A 17,929-nucleotide genomic window follows, 5' to 3' on the forward strand; every position below is an offset into this window, starting at 1 on the left:
AGCAACATTGAATTTAGCAGTAACTTACTAAGAAAACAATCGATTTATTTGGTTGAAATACCCTTGCAGAATAGGAAAAATGGTTCTTTTTCACAAGTGGGCGCATTTTTTCCGTTGGCAGATTACGAATTGCTTACTTTACTAGTGTCTTGGTTAATTAGCAGTTGTAACTTAGAAAAAAAATAACTATTAAACCGTTAAAAATTCTTAGTAGAGTATTTACATTATTTGAATTTCACGAGCACCAACATCTATAAGTTGGGAAAAATATCAAAAAAGTCCTAAATCTTTTGCATTGATGCCAATTTAGTCCTAAACCTTTTTTTGGTATTAATTCAGTCCTAAACCTTTTGCATTGGTGCCAATTGAGTCCTAAACCATTTTTTTTGTGCTAATTCAGTCCTAAATCTTTTGTATTGGTGCCAATTCAGTCCTAAACCTTTTGCATTGGTGCCAATTGAGTCCTAAACCTTTTTTTTGATGCCAATTCAGTCCTAAACCTTTTGTATTGGTGCCAATTCAGTCCTTCCGGTTAATTTAGCTAAAAAAGGTTTAAGACTAAATTGGCACAAATGCAAAAGGTTTAGGACTCAATTGGTACCAAAAAAAGGTTTAGGACTCAATTGGAACCAATGCAAAAGGTTTAAGACTGAATTGGCATCAATATAAAAGGTTTATGACTCAATTGGCACCAAAAAAAGGTTTAGGACTCAATTGGCACAAATGCAAAAGGTTTAGGACTGAATTGGCACAAAAAAGAAAAAGGTTTAGGACTCAATTGCCACAAATGCAAAAGGTTTAGGACTTTTTTGACACTTTTGCCTCTATAAGTTAGTGACATACACTAATGAAATAATCGCTCTATTTGGTTGAATTACCCTTTAAATTACAAACAACCATTCGCTTTTACAAGTGGGAGCATATTTCTACTAGTAGATTACGAATTGCTTATGTACTTTACTTGTAGTATTGGTTAACGGCTTCACTTATGAACAAAATAACTATTTTGCAAATACAAATTCCTAGTAAAATTCTTTGTATCCAATAGTAGAGTACCAAGTAATTTTAGATTTAATAAGTGAGCCCGTCAATTACCAACAAGATAATGACATTGTCACCCCACATTTGGCAGTTAATTAAGGTTTTACTACTAGAGTAGTAAGAAAAGCAAATGCTTCGAAGTCTTACAAGTGGGCTGGGCAAGTACTTCGTACCTGATCAATGGCATACGGATTTTACCACTCTCATATCTGGCAGCATATCACGAAGATGCTTTAAAATTTCGCAAGTAGTGAAGTCAAGTTGATAGCGACATCCTCGTGGAGTTACATGTTTAACATCCTCAAATGTAATATATGTAGGAGTAGATCACAAAGTGCATTATAATCAAACAAGTGGGCGCGGAAAGTAGTTTATAAGTTTTTACCACCGAAATAATGGATAAAAACAGGCTGGGTTTTTCAGGATGTACCTATCGAATAGGTTACCAGTTACAAAATTTTACTAGCACCACCGCATTACAAAATCACCATTATGTTGTTTTGCCAAATGGATTGTGATTTTTCCCATTAAATAATAATGAAAACCTTTCTTTTGCAAGCTGGTTTGTGTTGACACTTGATTTTTAGCTGATACGTCTTGAAATGTAAAACTTGAGATTAGGGTTTCTAATCGCGATAGAACCCGATTCTCAATATAAAAAAAAGAGTCATTTAGCATTTGAATTAGCATTAGCCTCTTATTTTCTAGCTTTTTGCATTTCAATTTCAAAAAGTCAAAAAAATTGACTTTTGAGTTGGCTTTTTTTTTGTTAAACTTTGACTAAAAGTCAACCCAAAGTTAAAATTTGATTTTTTACACAAAAAAATCCCAAAATAATGTCAATTTAACTTTTGCGTTATCAATTTTCAAAAAAATTCAAAGTTTGACCAATTAATTGGCATTTTGGTGACAAATCACTAAAATGTTGACTTTTGGTCAACACTTTATTCAAAAAATTGAAAAAAATTCAAAAACCCTAAATCATCTCATTTTCAGTTTCATTTTACTTTGGCATCATCAATTTTATAAAAATCGGTTTAGAATAAACTTTTCCCCAATTTACGAAATTTGGTTAAAATCGATAAAAAATGAAATTACTTCATTTCTATTCATTTTTTAGGATAGTTTCCTTCATGACATTTGATCTAGAGGTCATATTACATTCAAATTTCAAATCAATCTTAGAATTCCAAGCCAAGAGTGAAAGCCCCCAATTTGAGCCATAATCAGGGGTTCTGATCTGTTGTTTATGATTTGCGCAATTAAGCCACAGATGAGCCTAATTTCCTATATACAACTCAAATTCGAAATCAATTTTGAAAAATTCATATGAATTTGAGTCAATTTGACCAATCTAGTGATCCAATGATTGAAAAATCCAAGAGTAATTGGTCCAATTAGTGCAATTCAACTTGACCCATTGTAGATTAACATCCAATTTGATGAATTGAAGTTCAATTTGGCCAATTGGACTCCAATTAAGTTCATTAGTCTAACTTGGCAATTCAATTTAACTCAAATTAAAGAACAATTGGGCCAACAAGTCAAATTTAATCAATTTGTACTTATATTTCAAATTGGTTCCATCCAATTTAATCAAATTCAATTCAATTGGGTCAATCAATCATGATATGGATGAAATTACATGAAATTGGAGCAAAATTGAGTTAAGAACCGAACCGGTTCAACCCGGTTTGACCGGAATTGAATAGGCCTGATCGAGCCGGCTGTTTCTCAGCCAAAATTTGGGCGGTCGGTGGTCCATTCCTACCAGTCAAGGCCAATCGGTCCCTTTGTGCCTAAAATTACTAAAATACCTCTAGTGAAATTACAAAAATGACTATATAATCAAATTTTAACCAATTTTTTTAAAGGATAAGCAAATTTTCTTAGGGATTAAGCAAACAATCATGGCCATCCATTAAGAGTGCATCATAAGCATCCATTGTGTCATGTCATCTATCCTTAGCCCTTAAGAAATATTCTGAACTCTTAAGAAAGTAATTTGAGCTATTTGATCAATCCAAGGGCTAGCATTTAAACTTAGGGGATATATAAGCTTTTCCCTCCAAAAATCAAGAGGGTCCCATTTTTCAGATTTACTTTCTCTCACTAAACTCTCTCTCTCTCTCTCTCTCTCTCTCTCTCTCTCTCTCTCTCTCTCGGCCGGGGCTCTCTACCGCCCACGCCGGCCGATCTCCGGTGGATCACCACACCTCCGACGTCCCCCGGAGGCTCCCTGAGACCGTGGTGGCCGGCCTCTGTCGGAAAAGCCACTGAAGTTCCATTTTAAGCTCATTTTTACTTCTTGTTTGTTCTTTGTCGTCGGATCACCATCTCACTTTGGTTGTCTTGTGTTGTGACGTAGATATCAGGAGCTATTTTTGGCACCATTCTAGAGTTCCTTGATGGCCTAAATAGCTCGTTTGAGCTCAGCAATTTCATTGAACAAGATAGGCGCTCTTAAATCCTATTCCGTGAAATCGTGTACTGAAGAACCTGCATGCTTCCAGTACTGATTCAAGCTCAAAAATGTTGGAATCTGAAAAAGTGTTCAACTAGAGATTTGATTTGTACTTCCTGAGCTTCAATTTGATAGGTTGTATGCTTGAATCGAATTTTGTTTGCTAGGTGAAAATCACTTTGTAAGATTGGATCAAAATCCGGAATAATGACTTTATATTCTTTTATGTGATTTCCTGATTGATGTTGTTCTGTTCTATGATTTTTCTGATTTTCTATGATTGTTTTTTGAAGAAACTTTATCAGTTTTATCGAGATGGGGATGAGTTGCATGGTTCACTTCGAGGATTTGATGTTCCTCTGATGATGGTGTAGGGGAGTGAGACCCCATGGAGATAGATTCTCCCGACAGGGCCGTCATCGATCCTGACAACAGTCCTGAGGAGTCGAATCCTGAGCCGTATGACGACATGGAGGATTCGGGGACGCCTCCGGGGTACCGCAATGATTGACGATAGGCTTAGTCACCCCGTCTTTATGGAGCGCCCTCTTTTGGTAGAAAAGTTAAGCTAACCCAACCACTCGATCCTTTTTGCTTGAGCATGGTCCGTAGTCGTGGTCCCTAGTTAGGCTTGTATATTATTCCTTTTGTAATTAATTATATGTTTATAAAAGTGGTTTCTTGCTTTATGCTTTTGATGTCTCCTTTGCTATCCCGTTCATTAAATGTTGTTTGGGTGTTTTAATTCGCTTTCACATGTGCTTAATCGTTAGTGATTCATTTGGGTCGGTGACGAGGCCTTGGACGTCGTATTCTTATTGACCTAGCGAGATGTTATGAGCTCGTAGGATTCGAGGCGTGACACACTGAGATGTGGTTGCTCCTCCCCTTTTATTCCCAATCTTTTTAGGTTCCTCTATTAGCGGCCAATAGAGCGCGAGCGATATCGATGGGGGCTTTTGGGAGTTGGATTTTTTTTTTTTATATGATTTGAAGTTGCGTCCTTCAGGTGAAGAAAAGGATTGGCGTTTCACACCCTGAATCCTGTCACTACCGCTATTCCTGTAGGATTTGGGGTGTGACAATGTGTTACGAACTGGTATTAAGTATCACAAGTAGTGTTAAGCTAGTGTTTTTTTTTTGTTCAAAGTGTTAAGCTAGTTGATTAGTCGTTTGTATATAACTATTTCACTAGTAATATCTCGTTTGCAATGACCCAAAAAATAATTAGCTTGATATCTTGCTCTTGCATTAGACATTGGTAATTTCCTTACTTCGTTGGTAAGTTACTTCCCAAAAAGCAAGCATGTATTATTGGGAAGTCACTAATTCGATTGGTGAGTTACTAACTTTAGCTGTAAGATTTAATTAGAATGGCAAATTTGTAAACAGTCTATTAACTTATTATTGACTCAAAATTTAGACGTTAGTAATTTCCTTACTTGGTCAGTAACCAACTATCCAAAGAGCAAGCATACACTAGCATGTTGAGTTACTAATTTGTCTGTTACCCTACTAACTTCAGTTGTAGGGTTCTACTTTCAATGCTAGATTTCTTGAAAGTTTAATAATTCACTGTTTAATTTGGTGTTAGTAAATACCTCAAATTGTTCGCAACTTACTACAGTAAAACGGGTAGTAAGTTGCTTGTTTCATTAGTAGAGTACTAAATTCGATGTTATTTTGAAATGACAAATTCCTTACCTTGTTGGTAACTAATTAACTTATAGACAGACCTATATCGGTAAGTTAATAAATTTTATTGCAAGTTACTGCTTACACCGGCAAATATTTTTTTGGGTTAATACCACGAAAAACCCTAAACTGGTACACTTGTGACACATTTACCCCAAATTATTTTTTTGACCATAAAAAACCCCAAACTGGTACACCTATGACAATTTTACCCTGAACTATTTTTTTGACCATCAAAAACCCCAAACTGGTACACCTGTGACAATTTTACCCTGAACTTACCACAAAAAACCCCAAACTGGTACATATGTGACAATTTTACCCTGAATTAAAATTTTAATATTTTTATTTTTATTTTTTTCGAATTTTTATTTATTTTATTTATTTTTTTCCTTTTATTTTTTTTTCTTCATCTTTAACCTCTGGCCGGTGGCCGGTCCGGCGACCGGCCAGAGGCGGAAGCCGGCGAGGGCCACCCTCGCCGGCGTCGGGCGAGGGCCGTCCTCGCCAAATCCGGCGAGGGCGACCCTCGCCGGTATCGGGCGAGGGATTCCCTCGCCTGCGTCGGGCGAGGGCCGCCCTCGCCGGCGTCGGGCGAGGGCCGTCCTCGCCAGATCCGGCGAGGCCGACCCTCGCCGGTAACGGGCGAGGGCTTCCCTCGTCCGCTGCCGGCGAGGGCCGCCCTCGCCGGCATCGGCGAGGGCCGTCCTCGCCGGCCCAGGCAAGGGCGACCCTTGCCCGACGTAGGCGAGGTCGCCCGCCGACGCAGCGAGATCGCCCTCGCCGAGTCGGGCGAGGGTCGCCTCGCCGGCGCCGGCGAGGACAGCCCTCGCCCCGTCCAGCGAGGGCGGCCCTCGCCCGACGCAGCGAGGAAGCCCTCGCCCGCCCGGCGAGTGGAAGCCTCGCCCGACGCAGCGAGGGTCGCCTCGCCGGATCCGGGTCAGCCGACGCCGGCGAGGGCCGCCTCGCTAGATCCGGCGAGGGTCGCCCTTGCCGAGTCGAGCGAGGGCAGCCCTCGCCAGCAGCTGCCGAGGGCGGCCCTCGCCGGCTTCCGCCTCTGGCCGGTCGCCGGATTGGCGACCGGCCAGAGGTTGAAATTGAAGAAAAAGAAAAGAAAAGAAAAGAAAAGAATAAAAAATTCAAAAAAATTAAAAATAATATTAAAAATTAGTTCGGGGTAAAATTGTCATATGTGTACCAGTTTGGGGTTTTTTGTGGTATGTTCGGGGTAAAATTGTCGCAGGTGTACCAGTTTGGGGTTTTTTATGGTCAAAAAAATAGTTTGGGGTAAATGTGTCACAAGTGTACCAGTTTAGGGTTTTTCGTGGTATTAACCCTATTTTTTTTAACAGTAAATTTCTTCAAAATCCGTACAATTCTTGCTCCTCTTGTAACTGACAACTGACAACCTTGTAAGTGGATCTACGGTGTTAAGATCTTAATTTCACCAGTAAGTTATTATTTTACCTCGGAGTTTTGTTTCTAGCTATAAATTTCTTTAAAAAAATCTATAATTTATCACACATGATGTTCGTAAGTTGTTTACATTGTTAGCAAATTACCATTGATGTACTTGTCGTTCAGGTTAGTAGTCGCACAATGTTACTAACAAAAACAACATTATAGAATTACCATATTGCAAGCTACCTTTCATACATCAAAGTAAGTCCACATCTCACAAATGGTCAAACCAGGCCATCCACTTTAGATTAGGGAATTCGCAAGAAATCGAAAATTGATTCGATAGGTTGCTTTTCATGATTTTGCGACGTTCGGTTTGTATCATAATCATTTATGTCCAGCATGAACCATGTCGGGACAAAATTGAGAGTAGACTACTCAAAGTTGAGGCGGGAAAATAATGAATTGGGTTTCATGATATGATTTTCCATTATGGGGATTGATATTACGCACTTAAACCGGATCATTTGCCTTAATTGGCAACTTAATAAGCCGGATGGGACTGACTCCAATGTTGCCTGTTGTGTTGGTAGGGCATGAGCAAGTTTTAGACCTGCATGGGTATTTCTGCTCAATACTTACGGTTCGACCGATTTCGTGTTTGTGGTTAGGGAATGCCCAAGTTTGATTTAGCACGAGTGTAGAGTGATGTGCTCAATGAGTCTTAACTGTTGGTTCTTTACATCTCCTTGGCGTAGCAGCAGTAAGATAGTTTAGTGTTGTCTCTCTCATCCCCAAATTTCAAATTTCCTATTCAGTTCTCAAAGGACCATCATATTCAAAAACAAAGAAAAAAACATGGATTACCAGTAAGTGGATTATCTGTCACTCATGTTGCTGGTTAGATCAATTAATCTCGAACTTTGTATCTCATAGGGTTGTAGTGGCAGGGTGCCAGTTATTGTTTGCGGGAGTAGTCTAAGTGTTTCGTAATTCTATTGATGGTGTTCAGACTTTGTTTCAGTGTGCTCCTGGATGAGCTATACAGCAGATTGTGATCTCGTTCACTAACATCAAGTGTGGGATTGTAGTAGTTTACAATATCAGATACTTGTTTGGTCTCTATAGTACACCAATAAGGAGGACTGCAAATCCATCCAATTTTAATATATTTATAGTGATGGACATAGCGAAACTGCAAGTAATTAACACTCAACATAATTTGAACTCCAACCCGAAGGGGCTCAAATTCTCTTGCATGATGCTATTTAGGCGATCCACCATGGAAGGAGTGAGATGGTTAACCCAATCACCCACCTCACCTTTCCTAAAAAAGCTTCTCTTCTCGATGGATTTACCAGATAATTTGCCGGATTTGTTGACCTCCAGGTCCTTGAGGGTCTTCAAGCTACACATTTTGGCTATCTCTTCAATCACACCTCTCTCCTCTTCCTCCTCAGTGAAGGGAAGACCCACAAACTCGGCCACCTTCTTCAGGGGTCCTACGATATCTTCCTTCAAGTCCTCATACTTGAGAAACAACACCTTGTGTGGCCTCTCCAAGCTCTCCCTCCAGTACCCCACCATATGATCCCAAAAGGGCCCGAACGGTGTTTTCCCTTGGCAATAGATCTCGAAATGCTCTTCCAAGGACCCCTCCGGCCACTCCTCCGATCGCGCCATCTGGAGGTAGAAGTGCCAAGAGGAAAGCACGGTGTCCAACGGGTTCCGGCAGATGTAAATGATCCGGCAGTCCGACCGCTTGACACACTCCGGCAAGCTTGAATAAGGGAGGTGCGTAGAGAGGAGCCTCAGTTCCTCCATGTCATCAAGATCGAATCTCGAGTTATGCACGAAAAAGTCAAACTCAAAGCGAGGGATGAGTTCATGGGGGCTTGAAGTGAGCAAGGGCATGTTTGAGATGTCGAATTGGGAGCGATTGACAATGGAGAATGCTATGGCCATTAGCCAGGTGGTCCCTGATTTGGGGTCAGAGGCAACAACAATGTCCTTGTCTTTGGCCTTGAAGTGCCTCTGGAACGCGACAACATTAGGAAGCACGAAGATCGGGCACCAAAAGTTTTGGAAAAGGCAACAAGGAGGAAGGCTTGGAACTTTCTCTTGGGGAAGTGAAGCAATCAGCTCATCAATGGCCTGCTGCTCGCCTTCTCCCATTCCCACGGTGTTTCCAGTGCGAAACACTAGATGATTTTCATTTCTTTCTTTTCACTGCTTTATAGTTGTCGCATACCACCAATTACAAGAGAAAAACGATCTAATGAGCCCCACGTAAGATCCTAATGATTTAATGGTTGAGATAAAGTTGACTTTTGGTGCACGCGCCTTAATCAATCTTAATGGGATTCACGTTTCTTTGGGGGGCCCCCTGGTGCTTCATTAATCATTAGCATGCTGGTTGAGTCATTTCCATATATTCAATTGAGCAGTTGATTGGGTTTGATTTGAGTTGTCTTCCACTTCAACTTTTTTATTTTCCTTTTTGGGGTGTGAAAGCGGCAATTCGATCGCTTGATGGATTCAGCAAGCATGGGTAAGGAACGGGAGTGGAGAACAACCTTGGTTCCGGGAAGTCATGAGATTGGGTTTCCTGTTATTTGCATACCAGGTGAATTCCAAAAAAGAGACAAGTTCGTGGGGATTGGAAGTGAGCAAGGGCAAGTTTGAGATACTGAAGTGGAGAACACGGGCTTTTAGCCAAGTGGTTCCTGTTTTGGGCTGAGAGGCTAGAACAATGTCCTTGTCTTTGGCTTTCAAGTGCCTCTGTTGGAAGGATGGTGGTTGGGTACCCAAAAATTTTTGTGAAGGCATAGATTAGGAGCCAGGAACCCTCTCTTTTTGTGAAGTGCTTGCACTAGAAAATTGCCAACCTTTATTACTGATGAGTGGTGAACTCAATTGCCTATACTAAGGTTTGGTCAGGATAATCAACTAATCATCAAGGCAATTGACTTGAAGAATCGACGGGTCATCAGTAAAGTCATTGACAACGAACATGGAGTAGATTATCAAGGAAGACCGTTGTCAGTCGACAAAGCTCATCACTAGTCCACTACTTCAGTTTTTTTGCTGAGTGTTTGAGTTAAAAGACAGCAATGATGTGTCGACTCCAATATCAAGTGGCGGTTCTAGGGCCACGTGACAGTTGGTTATCTCGGTGATCTTGGAAGTTATAACTTCGTTTTGGATGAAAATTACTAGAGTACAAAAAGCACGGCTAAAAACTCGGGGAACGTGTAGCATAAATTGTAATTAGTGTGATAAATATTTGTTTGTAACTGTTGTTAAGTGGGATATAAATACTGACAGTGAACTCTTGGAGTGGCGATCAATCAACCATTGATACCATAACACTATTACTTACAGTTTTAATCCTTCGTTATCTTCTCCAACTTTATAGTTCTTTAAATTTCATTACTTGTCTTTTACTTGCTTTTGACATGAGCCGTACAGATTTTCCATCCAAAAATCGGCAAAGAACCCCTTTTCATAAAAAAAGAAAAACAAAATCAATTTTTTTGGTGAAAAATCTTTTACTTTTTGGGTGAAATATTTTTTTAGTACGCCCGTTAGGACCTCTGTTGTTAATATGAGGAAATTGCCATGGCAAAAATTAGATCAATAGGCAATCGACAATGCTGCTGGCGACAATCCATTGCCAACATGTGAGGGGTTGTGCATTTTGAATCTTCAGCCGCTCCACGATCGGCAGAAGAAAACCGTGTGGGAAATGTTGACATCCCAAGACGCCACATTGAAGAGCAAACGAGGGAAGTCGCACCAAACTCCCATATAGTGTTAACCGTGAGGAGGTTGCTTGAGGAAAAATAAATGATATGGCTAACCACATCGTGAGGCACATGACTGATGTAATTAGGCCGATGATTATCAGTGCAATCAATGATGCAAACTGTAGGCCAAGATCGTCCAACCAACCACTTCCACTCTAAAGAAAGCCAGTGGTGCAATGGAATAGTGAAAAACTATTAAAAAAGCTGGGGTCCTTTAGTGTTAAACTATTGTCGATCACAGAGCAGCAGTCCAACCAACCATTGTTGGTGGGACATTCAATACATTGCATACCTTCGAAAGGCACGTGAATATTGATAGACCCCCCTATTGATTCCTTGCAAATTGTTTCTATGAATTTCTTATAGGCACGCCTAAATTAATTCTAATATGATGCTAGGTGAAACTCTTCAATCGGACCCTCAGGCGATGTCGATTGCACCAAACACATGATTCACGCACTGTCATAATCTAGAAGGCCTTTCTTAGGGGGACTAGCAGGTGCTTCATTTGCAAGCTGGTTCACTTATGATTGGCGTATCCATAAATTCAGTAGTTTATTAGGATTGATTTGAGTCGTGTCTTCTTCAGGCGAAACACCGCTCTCAATTTCTGGTTATATATATTAAGAGCCAAGAGGTGACAGAAAAATTGTCCAAAAAGTCATAAACCTATTGTACGGAGGCTAATTCAATCCCAAATCTTTCAATTACGCCAATTTAGTCTTAGACCTTTTGACGATTTATCAATTTAGTTCTAAACTTTTCAATTGTGCCAATTTAGTACTAAATATTTTGATGATTTGCCAATTTAGACCTAAAACTTTAGACGATTTGCTAATGTAGTCATTCCAGCCAAATATCAAAATAATGGGTTTATGATTAAATTAACACAATTGAAGGGTTTAGAACTAAAATGGCTGCCGTACAGTAGGTTTAGGACTTTTTAGACAATTATCCCAAGAGGTGACATTTATGGAGCTACTAAGATTTGAGGTTCCATCAAGATTGTAGATAAGCTCTTTAGGCCTATATTGAAGAGATAACACATTTTCGTGGGATACCTCAATTTTTTTTCCTTCCCCCACTTCTGCACCAGTTCATATCCTACAAGACTCATGCTTTGGTTTATTATGACTGACAGACATACGTCATACGGTGGGACTTGATTGAAACACCAGAACTTCAGGTCATTTTGTGTACTGATTGGGCGGTACATATCATGAGCTCCCTTTCATGCATCAAAGTAAGTCTGCTTCTCATGTATGGTCAAACTAGGCCATCCACGATTAGATTATGGAATTCGCAATGAATCGAAAAATTATTCACTTGGTTTCCTTTCATGACTTTACAACATTCGGCTAAGAACGTAATCGTTTATGTTAAAATATATCTCGAGTTTGAGCATGAATAAAGAAGTTTCCTAATACAAGTAAGTTTTCTATTCTGAATAGGTTTTCTAATTGAATGGTTTTCTAATTGAAAAAAGATTTCCTAAAAAGATGTTTCCTAATTTGAATCCAATTATTGCCTATAAATAAGAAGGGAATGTTATTTGTGAAGAGCATCAATGAGGAGTTTCTACTTGTGAATTACACCCTGAAGATATCCGAGTGTGTTGTAGTCGATTAAATTCTTGTGGCAAGAATTTGTGTCAATTCCTTTGTGAGATTGAGAGATCATTTCACGAGGAATTGTAGGGCTAAATACTACGTGAGTTATTGGATATAATTGGAGCTTGAAAAACACTTACAGTGTTTGAGTTACTCGAGTATGGTTATAATCTCCATTGTATTATTTGATCTATAATGGAATTCGTTGCTCCTCTTCTCGTGGATATAGGTCACTATGACCGAACCACGTAAATCTGGTGTCCAATTTATTTTCTTAATCTGTCAAATTTATTATTCGATCGCTTGACTTCCGCAACAGTTTATGTCCGGCATGAATTAAATCAGGATAAAATTGATGACGCATTTTGCATTTGGATGAGTAGACTACTCAAAGTTAAGGCGGGGAAAAATGAATTAGCTGTCATGATATTATTTTCCAGTGTGATGAAATAGTGTTACGCAATTAGATCGGATCATTCACCTTAATTGAAAACTTATAATAGGGCCATGCTAGGAAGATGGTGCCATCAAGTGATGGAGAAATGATGACCACACATTTCAAGAGTGGGATTTTGGCAACCAGGATATAGAATTTCCAAAATCAATCGTTAAGAATGCCCCTTATACTTTGCGTTTGGTAGTTAAGCTAAAATTCAGGATATGATAACATTTATCCTATCATGTGTTTGGTTCATGCTCAAGATTGGATAAAGACGAATATATAGGGGATATAGCCTGAATGAAATTATCCCGGGAAAATGTGGGTTAAAGATGGATAGGATTTCTCATATTTATGGTATAAAAGCTATTTTTCTCAAAACAAACCTTTTAAATAATAAAAATAAATTAATATTTAAATATAAAATAATATTTGAATTATAATATTAAAAAGATAATTTAGAATAACAAAAAAAATAATTTTAGCTTGTATATATTCCTATATTATTTATAATTGAATTGCTTTCTACTCTATAATATATATTTAATATCTATATCATTACATAATTTAGGTATAATAGTATAGTTTATAAGTTGATAAAATTTTTATAAAGGATTCATGGAAGGGAATAAAAAAAATTAAAAAAGAGATGGAAAAATTTTTAAAAAAAATTGAGTAAATAAAAATGAGGTAGAAGAACCCAGATTTTAATAAACAAATTCAAATTTGAAAAGAATCTTTCTAATTCTCGAAAAATGAGGGGTAATGAAATTTCTCAAAAAACCTACCCTCTCTCGTATCCTACTCCTATGTATCTCTGGTTCACGACTCCGTAGTTTTTTAGTTCATGTTAAAGTTCCATGAAAGTGACGAGGGAGTCCAAGTACTATACTTTTCGTAATCACAAAAGTGAATGATCATATTTTTACTCTCTTACTAGATTTGGCAATGAATTATGAGAGATTTTTACAATATTTGTTTATGCAATTTTAGATTCATTTTATGTTGACATGTCATAAATAACAAACAACGGACGTGATAAAATAGACAACATCCGATTTTATTACTGTGATTCACCAAACAGTAGATATGATATGACAAAATCCTTGGATTTCATATCCTATCCGATCTAATCGTATCGTGGTTAGAAATCCGGACAACTAAAAGCAAGGCCATGCTAGGAAGACGGTGCCGTCAAGTGACAAAGAAATGCTCACCACACATTTCAAGTGTGGGATTTTGGAAACCAGAATATAGAATTTCCATAATCAATTGTTAAGAATGCCCCTTATACCGTAAAATCACAAAAATTAAGGTCGAAAAGAAAACTAATATGTGGAATCTAATCATTTAGCACGATAGAAAACAAAAGTTACCGCAAAACCAACCTTTCATATCAATTTTTGATTCCATGCCTTGTACCAAGATTTTGTTTGTAAGTTGTCGCACACAATTTCTAAAAGGAAATTGAAATTTTTAATTGAATTTAAGAAGTAAAAAATTAAATGGAACTAATTCTAGCTAAGTAACGACATCAAATGCATAGGGATAGTACCTTACCAAAAAAATAAAATGCATAGGGATAGTATACTTTATTGTGGTCGGCGAGGGACGTGAGGGTCAAGCCCTCGGTGGATCTAGCGAGGGTGAGTTGCCCTCGCCTAGGCCTACCTCGCCGGTAATAATGAAAAGAAAAAGTAAAGAAAAAAATAAAAATTAAAGGAAAATAAATTAAGAAAAAAGTTAAAAAATTGATTACGTTAGCGTTTTCGGACCAAAATTGACCGGAATGATTACATTGGCAATTTGTCAAAAGATTAAGGGTTAAATTGGCCAATTTGAGAGATTATGACTGAATTGGCATTTGTACAATTGGTGTAGCATCCATCGATTCTTAATTACTCTCTTTCTAACGATACACGTAGAGAAACGAAACAAATTTTTGTTTCGGTCATAAGAGAAAGTGAAAGTAATTAACACTCAACATATCTAAATTGTAATCCAAAGGAGCTCATCATCTCTTGCATGATGCTATATGCGTGAGCTACTCATATTAGAGTTAGTATGTTGGATTAATGAATGAAACTCTGGTAAGTCACACAGATAAAGGTTAATAAGTCATATAAGAGTTGATAAATTAAAGAGTTGGTAAACGACTACATCAGTTAATAAATTTAAAAAAATCAAATAAACTTTGGTAAGTATTTCGGTGATTAGTATGTCTGTCAAATAAAAATTTGTAAATTCATATAAGAGTTAGTGAATTTAAGGCATTACTAAGAGGGCAATAAAAAGTTGGTGAAATATAAGAAAAGTCAGTACCTTGTAAATTGTCAAAAAAAATTATAATTCAATAGAAGCATTTTTAAATTATCTAGAAATTACCAAAACATATAGAATTAAAAATTATTTTTATTAACGGTCTTTTGATAATTATTAACTCTTTAAAAATTTATCAGTACGGAAAAAAAAATCACGTCATAGAACAATAGAGCTCTCCCACTAAAGTAACGAGATAAGAAATGCTTATATGACTATCCTTAATCTACAGTTTTTCATTAGTCGCTACTGTAAATTTTGGACACAAGATGGAGAGATGAGCTGTTAGAATATTAAAGATTGCAGATCACAATGAATTTAACTAAAGAAAAGATTGCAACTTGACAGCATTCCACATACCTGACCGGTCATTAGCGCAGAGAAAGTCGAGGTTTGTTTGGTTCAATGGAGGCTTATTTCTCTACACAAACCAAATAACGGGGAGAAGCAAGACAAGAGAAGCTGATTGCGAAAACCATCCATTTTCGCTTGCATTTATTTGTATTTATACATAGAGAAAGAAGGGGTAGAAAGCAACTAAAATGTTGAGCATGTTTTGAACTCCAACCCAAAAGGGGTCATATTTTCTTGGATGATGCTATTGAGGCGTTCCACCATGAAAGGAGTGAGATGGTTAACCCAATCACCTACCTCGCCTTTCCTGAAATAGCTTTTGTTCTCAACCTTGATATTCTTCCCTTGTAAATTGCCGGACTTGTTGACTTCTAGGTCCTTGAGGCGCCTTTAAGCTACACATTTTGGCTATCTCTTCAATCTTGGCTATCTCTTCAATCGCACCTCCCCCTTCTTCCTCCTCAGTGAAGGGAAGCCCCACAAACTCGGCCACCTTCTTCAGCTGTCCCACAATATCTTCCTTCAGGTCCTCGTACCTGAGGAACAACACCTTGTGTGGCCTCTTCGAGCTCTCTTTCCAATACCCAATCATGTGATCCCAAACGGGCCCGAACGAGATTTTCCCTTGGCAATAGGTCTCGAAATGCTCTTCCAAGGACCACTACGACTGCTCTTCCGACCGCGCCTTCTCGAGGAAGAAGTGCCAAGAGGAAACCACGGTGTCCAATGGGTTCCGGCATATGTAAATGATCCGGCAGTCCGACCGCTTGACGCACTCCGGCAAGGATGGGTAACGGATGTGCGTCGCGAAGAGCCTCGGCTCCGCCAGGCCGTCAAGCTCGGGCCTTGGTTTGCTTCCGTACAGCGGGAACTCAAAGAAAGGGACCAGGTCATAGGGGTTCGAAGTGAGCACCACGGTGTTAGAGATGCCGAAGCAGGAGCGGTTAATGACGGAGAACACTAGGGCCTTTGGCCAGGTGGTCCCCGATTTGGGCTGAGAGGCCAGGACAATGTCCTTGTGTTTGGCTTGGAAGTGCCGCTGGAATGCAATCACATTGGGAAGCGTGACGATCGGCACCAAAAGTTTTTGTAAAGGCACATGAAAGGACGAAGAGTGCCTTTCCTTTGGGGAAGTGAAGCAATTAGTTCAACAAAGGCCTCCGGGTCATGTTCTTCACTACTTACAATGGCGGACTGCGAAGAAAGTTTCTGGTGCGCCATCGGGATACCGCTCTGCTTGGTTTTTTATTACGATAAGATGCCACGGGTCTCTTTTATCCTCCAAGTTATCAAAATACATATTCAATTTTTTCACTTGTATTGTGGCTAGACCTCTCTAAATAATATATTCTTGTAAGAAGATTTGGGATGGGTTTTGTTAAAATATCATTTTCTGACATGTTATCAAAGTTGGCGGTCTTTGAGGAAATTTTGATTGCACCGGTGTGCATAATGCACCCGGTGCACACACTGGAGCATCCTTGCATTTTGTTTCGTTGTTTTTTTCTATTATTATTATTATTTCTCTCTCAAGGTCGATCCTCAATTATGTTCCTCTGACACGGCCGCTTTTCACCGTGTAGCCTTCACTTAAACCATGTCAACAGCCATGTCAGACTGTTGTCCTGTAGCCCGCCGGACCGATTTTCTACTGTTAGGTTGGAATTTTTCTTGAAACTCCAGTTGACGTCACTTTGAGTTTAAGGGCATGCTAGAGTTAATTAAGATATTTCTCTTGATTTTTCATATCTCTCAGGATTGCATATATATATATATTATATATATATCCCTTGATTCTACGTATTCCTGATTAGAATTGATGTTATAATATCCCGTTAACTTTTATAGTCATTTTATAAAACCTATAAAATGGACTTATGTCCTCTTTATCATAATACACAGAAATATATAGAAAAACACAGAAATTAGAAAACCTTCTCCCAATTCCTTGGTGTTTCCAGTGCGAAATACGCTTGTGAATGTGACCCACCATGGTTTGTTGCCAATTCGAGTGGTTGCTCTCCATTCCTGTTTTCCACTGCTTTATACACTAGTTCCACTGCTTTATACACTAGAAAAAAGACCAATTAGTTGAGTTTCCATATCTTTGTAACAGAATATTTCCTTATCGTAGACTCCAAGCAAATCTTGAATCTGATAAACGTGGGCACGGGCACGTTCCCCGGTCGGTCCATATCAACGCTGTCCCTCTCATTTTCTGACTAAGCATATAAACTTGTGACTCGATGAATGCACCAGAGAGTTTTATATAATAGCACACACTATCTGTTCGGATTTGGTGGGCCTGGATTGGGTCATATTCGAGGTTCGCCGGGAATTTCGAGTAACTTTCCTATCTGTGTCCGGGCACGAGTATTTGTGTTTAATCCTTACTGGGCAAGTGAGAATAGTGCTCTAGGTTTCTTCCATGACTTTGCGAGATTTTAGTTTGAATCGTAATTGTTTATGTCTGTACTGGGTGAATCGCGATAAAATCGTTACGCATTTCTTGTCGATTCATCGAGGATAACTTTGAGACAAGATACATACAATCTTGGCGCTGGGTCCAAGATAGATAGACATGTGGATAAGTAGACTCAAAGTTATGGCAAGGAAGAAACCGGCATTAGGTATCGCATCACAGCGGATTGTTTGCCTTAATTTACAAAAGAGTGCTGGATGGCCGGCTGGCCGACCTTTTGCTCGGCCATTGGCCGGCGCCTGTCTCGGCTTGCCCTTAGGTCTTGGGGCCCCACCTGGTCCGCCATCATTCTAGTTGGCCACGACGACCACTGGC

The 17,929-nt window shown here is 39.0% G+C and overlaps 1 protein-coding gene and 1 pseudogene across 1 annotated transcript; both read right to left on the reverse strand.

The window, feature by feature from the left end:
- Positions 1-7,772: 7,772 nt before the first annotated feature.
- LOC115671548 (cytosolic sulfotransferase 15-like) lies at positions 7,773-9,430 on the reverse strand. The gene is made up of 2 exons (XM_056313382.1): positions 9,292-9,430; positions 7,773-8,823 (listed from the first exon to the last, which is right to left on the reverse strand). The coding sequence occupies exons 1-2, from the start codon at positions 9,428-9,430 to the stop codon at positions 7,814-7,816; spliced, it is 1,149 nt and encodes a 382-aa protein (XP_056169357.1). The 3' UTR covers positions 7,773-7,813.
- Positions 9,431-15,241: 5,811 nt separating this feature from the next.
- Positions 15,242-16,353, reverse strand: LOC115666842 (cytosolic sulfotransferase 15-like; annotated as a pseudogene).
- Between the last annotated feature and the right edge of the window lie 1,576 nt (positions 16,354-17,929).

This window comes from Syzygium oleosum, unplaced genomic scaffold (genome assembly GCF_021117445.2).
Source record: "Syzygium oleosum isolate NSW1041296 unplaced genomic scaffold, Sole_v2.1 Sole_v2.07, whole genome shotgun sequence".
NCBI lineage: Eukaryota > Viridiplantae > Streptophyta > Magnoliopsida > Myrtales > Myrtaceae > Syzygium > Syzygium oleosum.

Coding starts and splice junctions, on each gene's coding strand:
- LOC115671548 (XM_056313382.1), bottom strand. CDS start 9,430: ATGCCTTCACAAAAATTTTTGGGTACCCAACCACCATCCTTCCAACAG. Junction 8,824..9,291: donor AGCCCGTGTTCTCCACTTCA/GTATCTCAAACT, acceptor AGCAGTGAAAAG/AAAGAAATGAAAATCATCTA.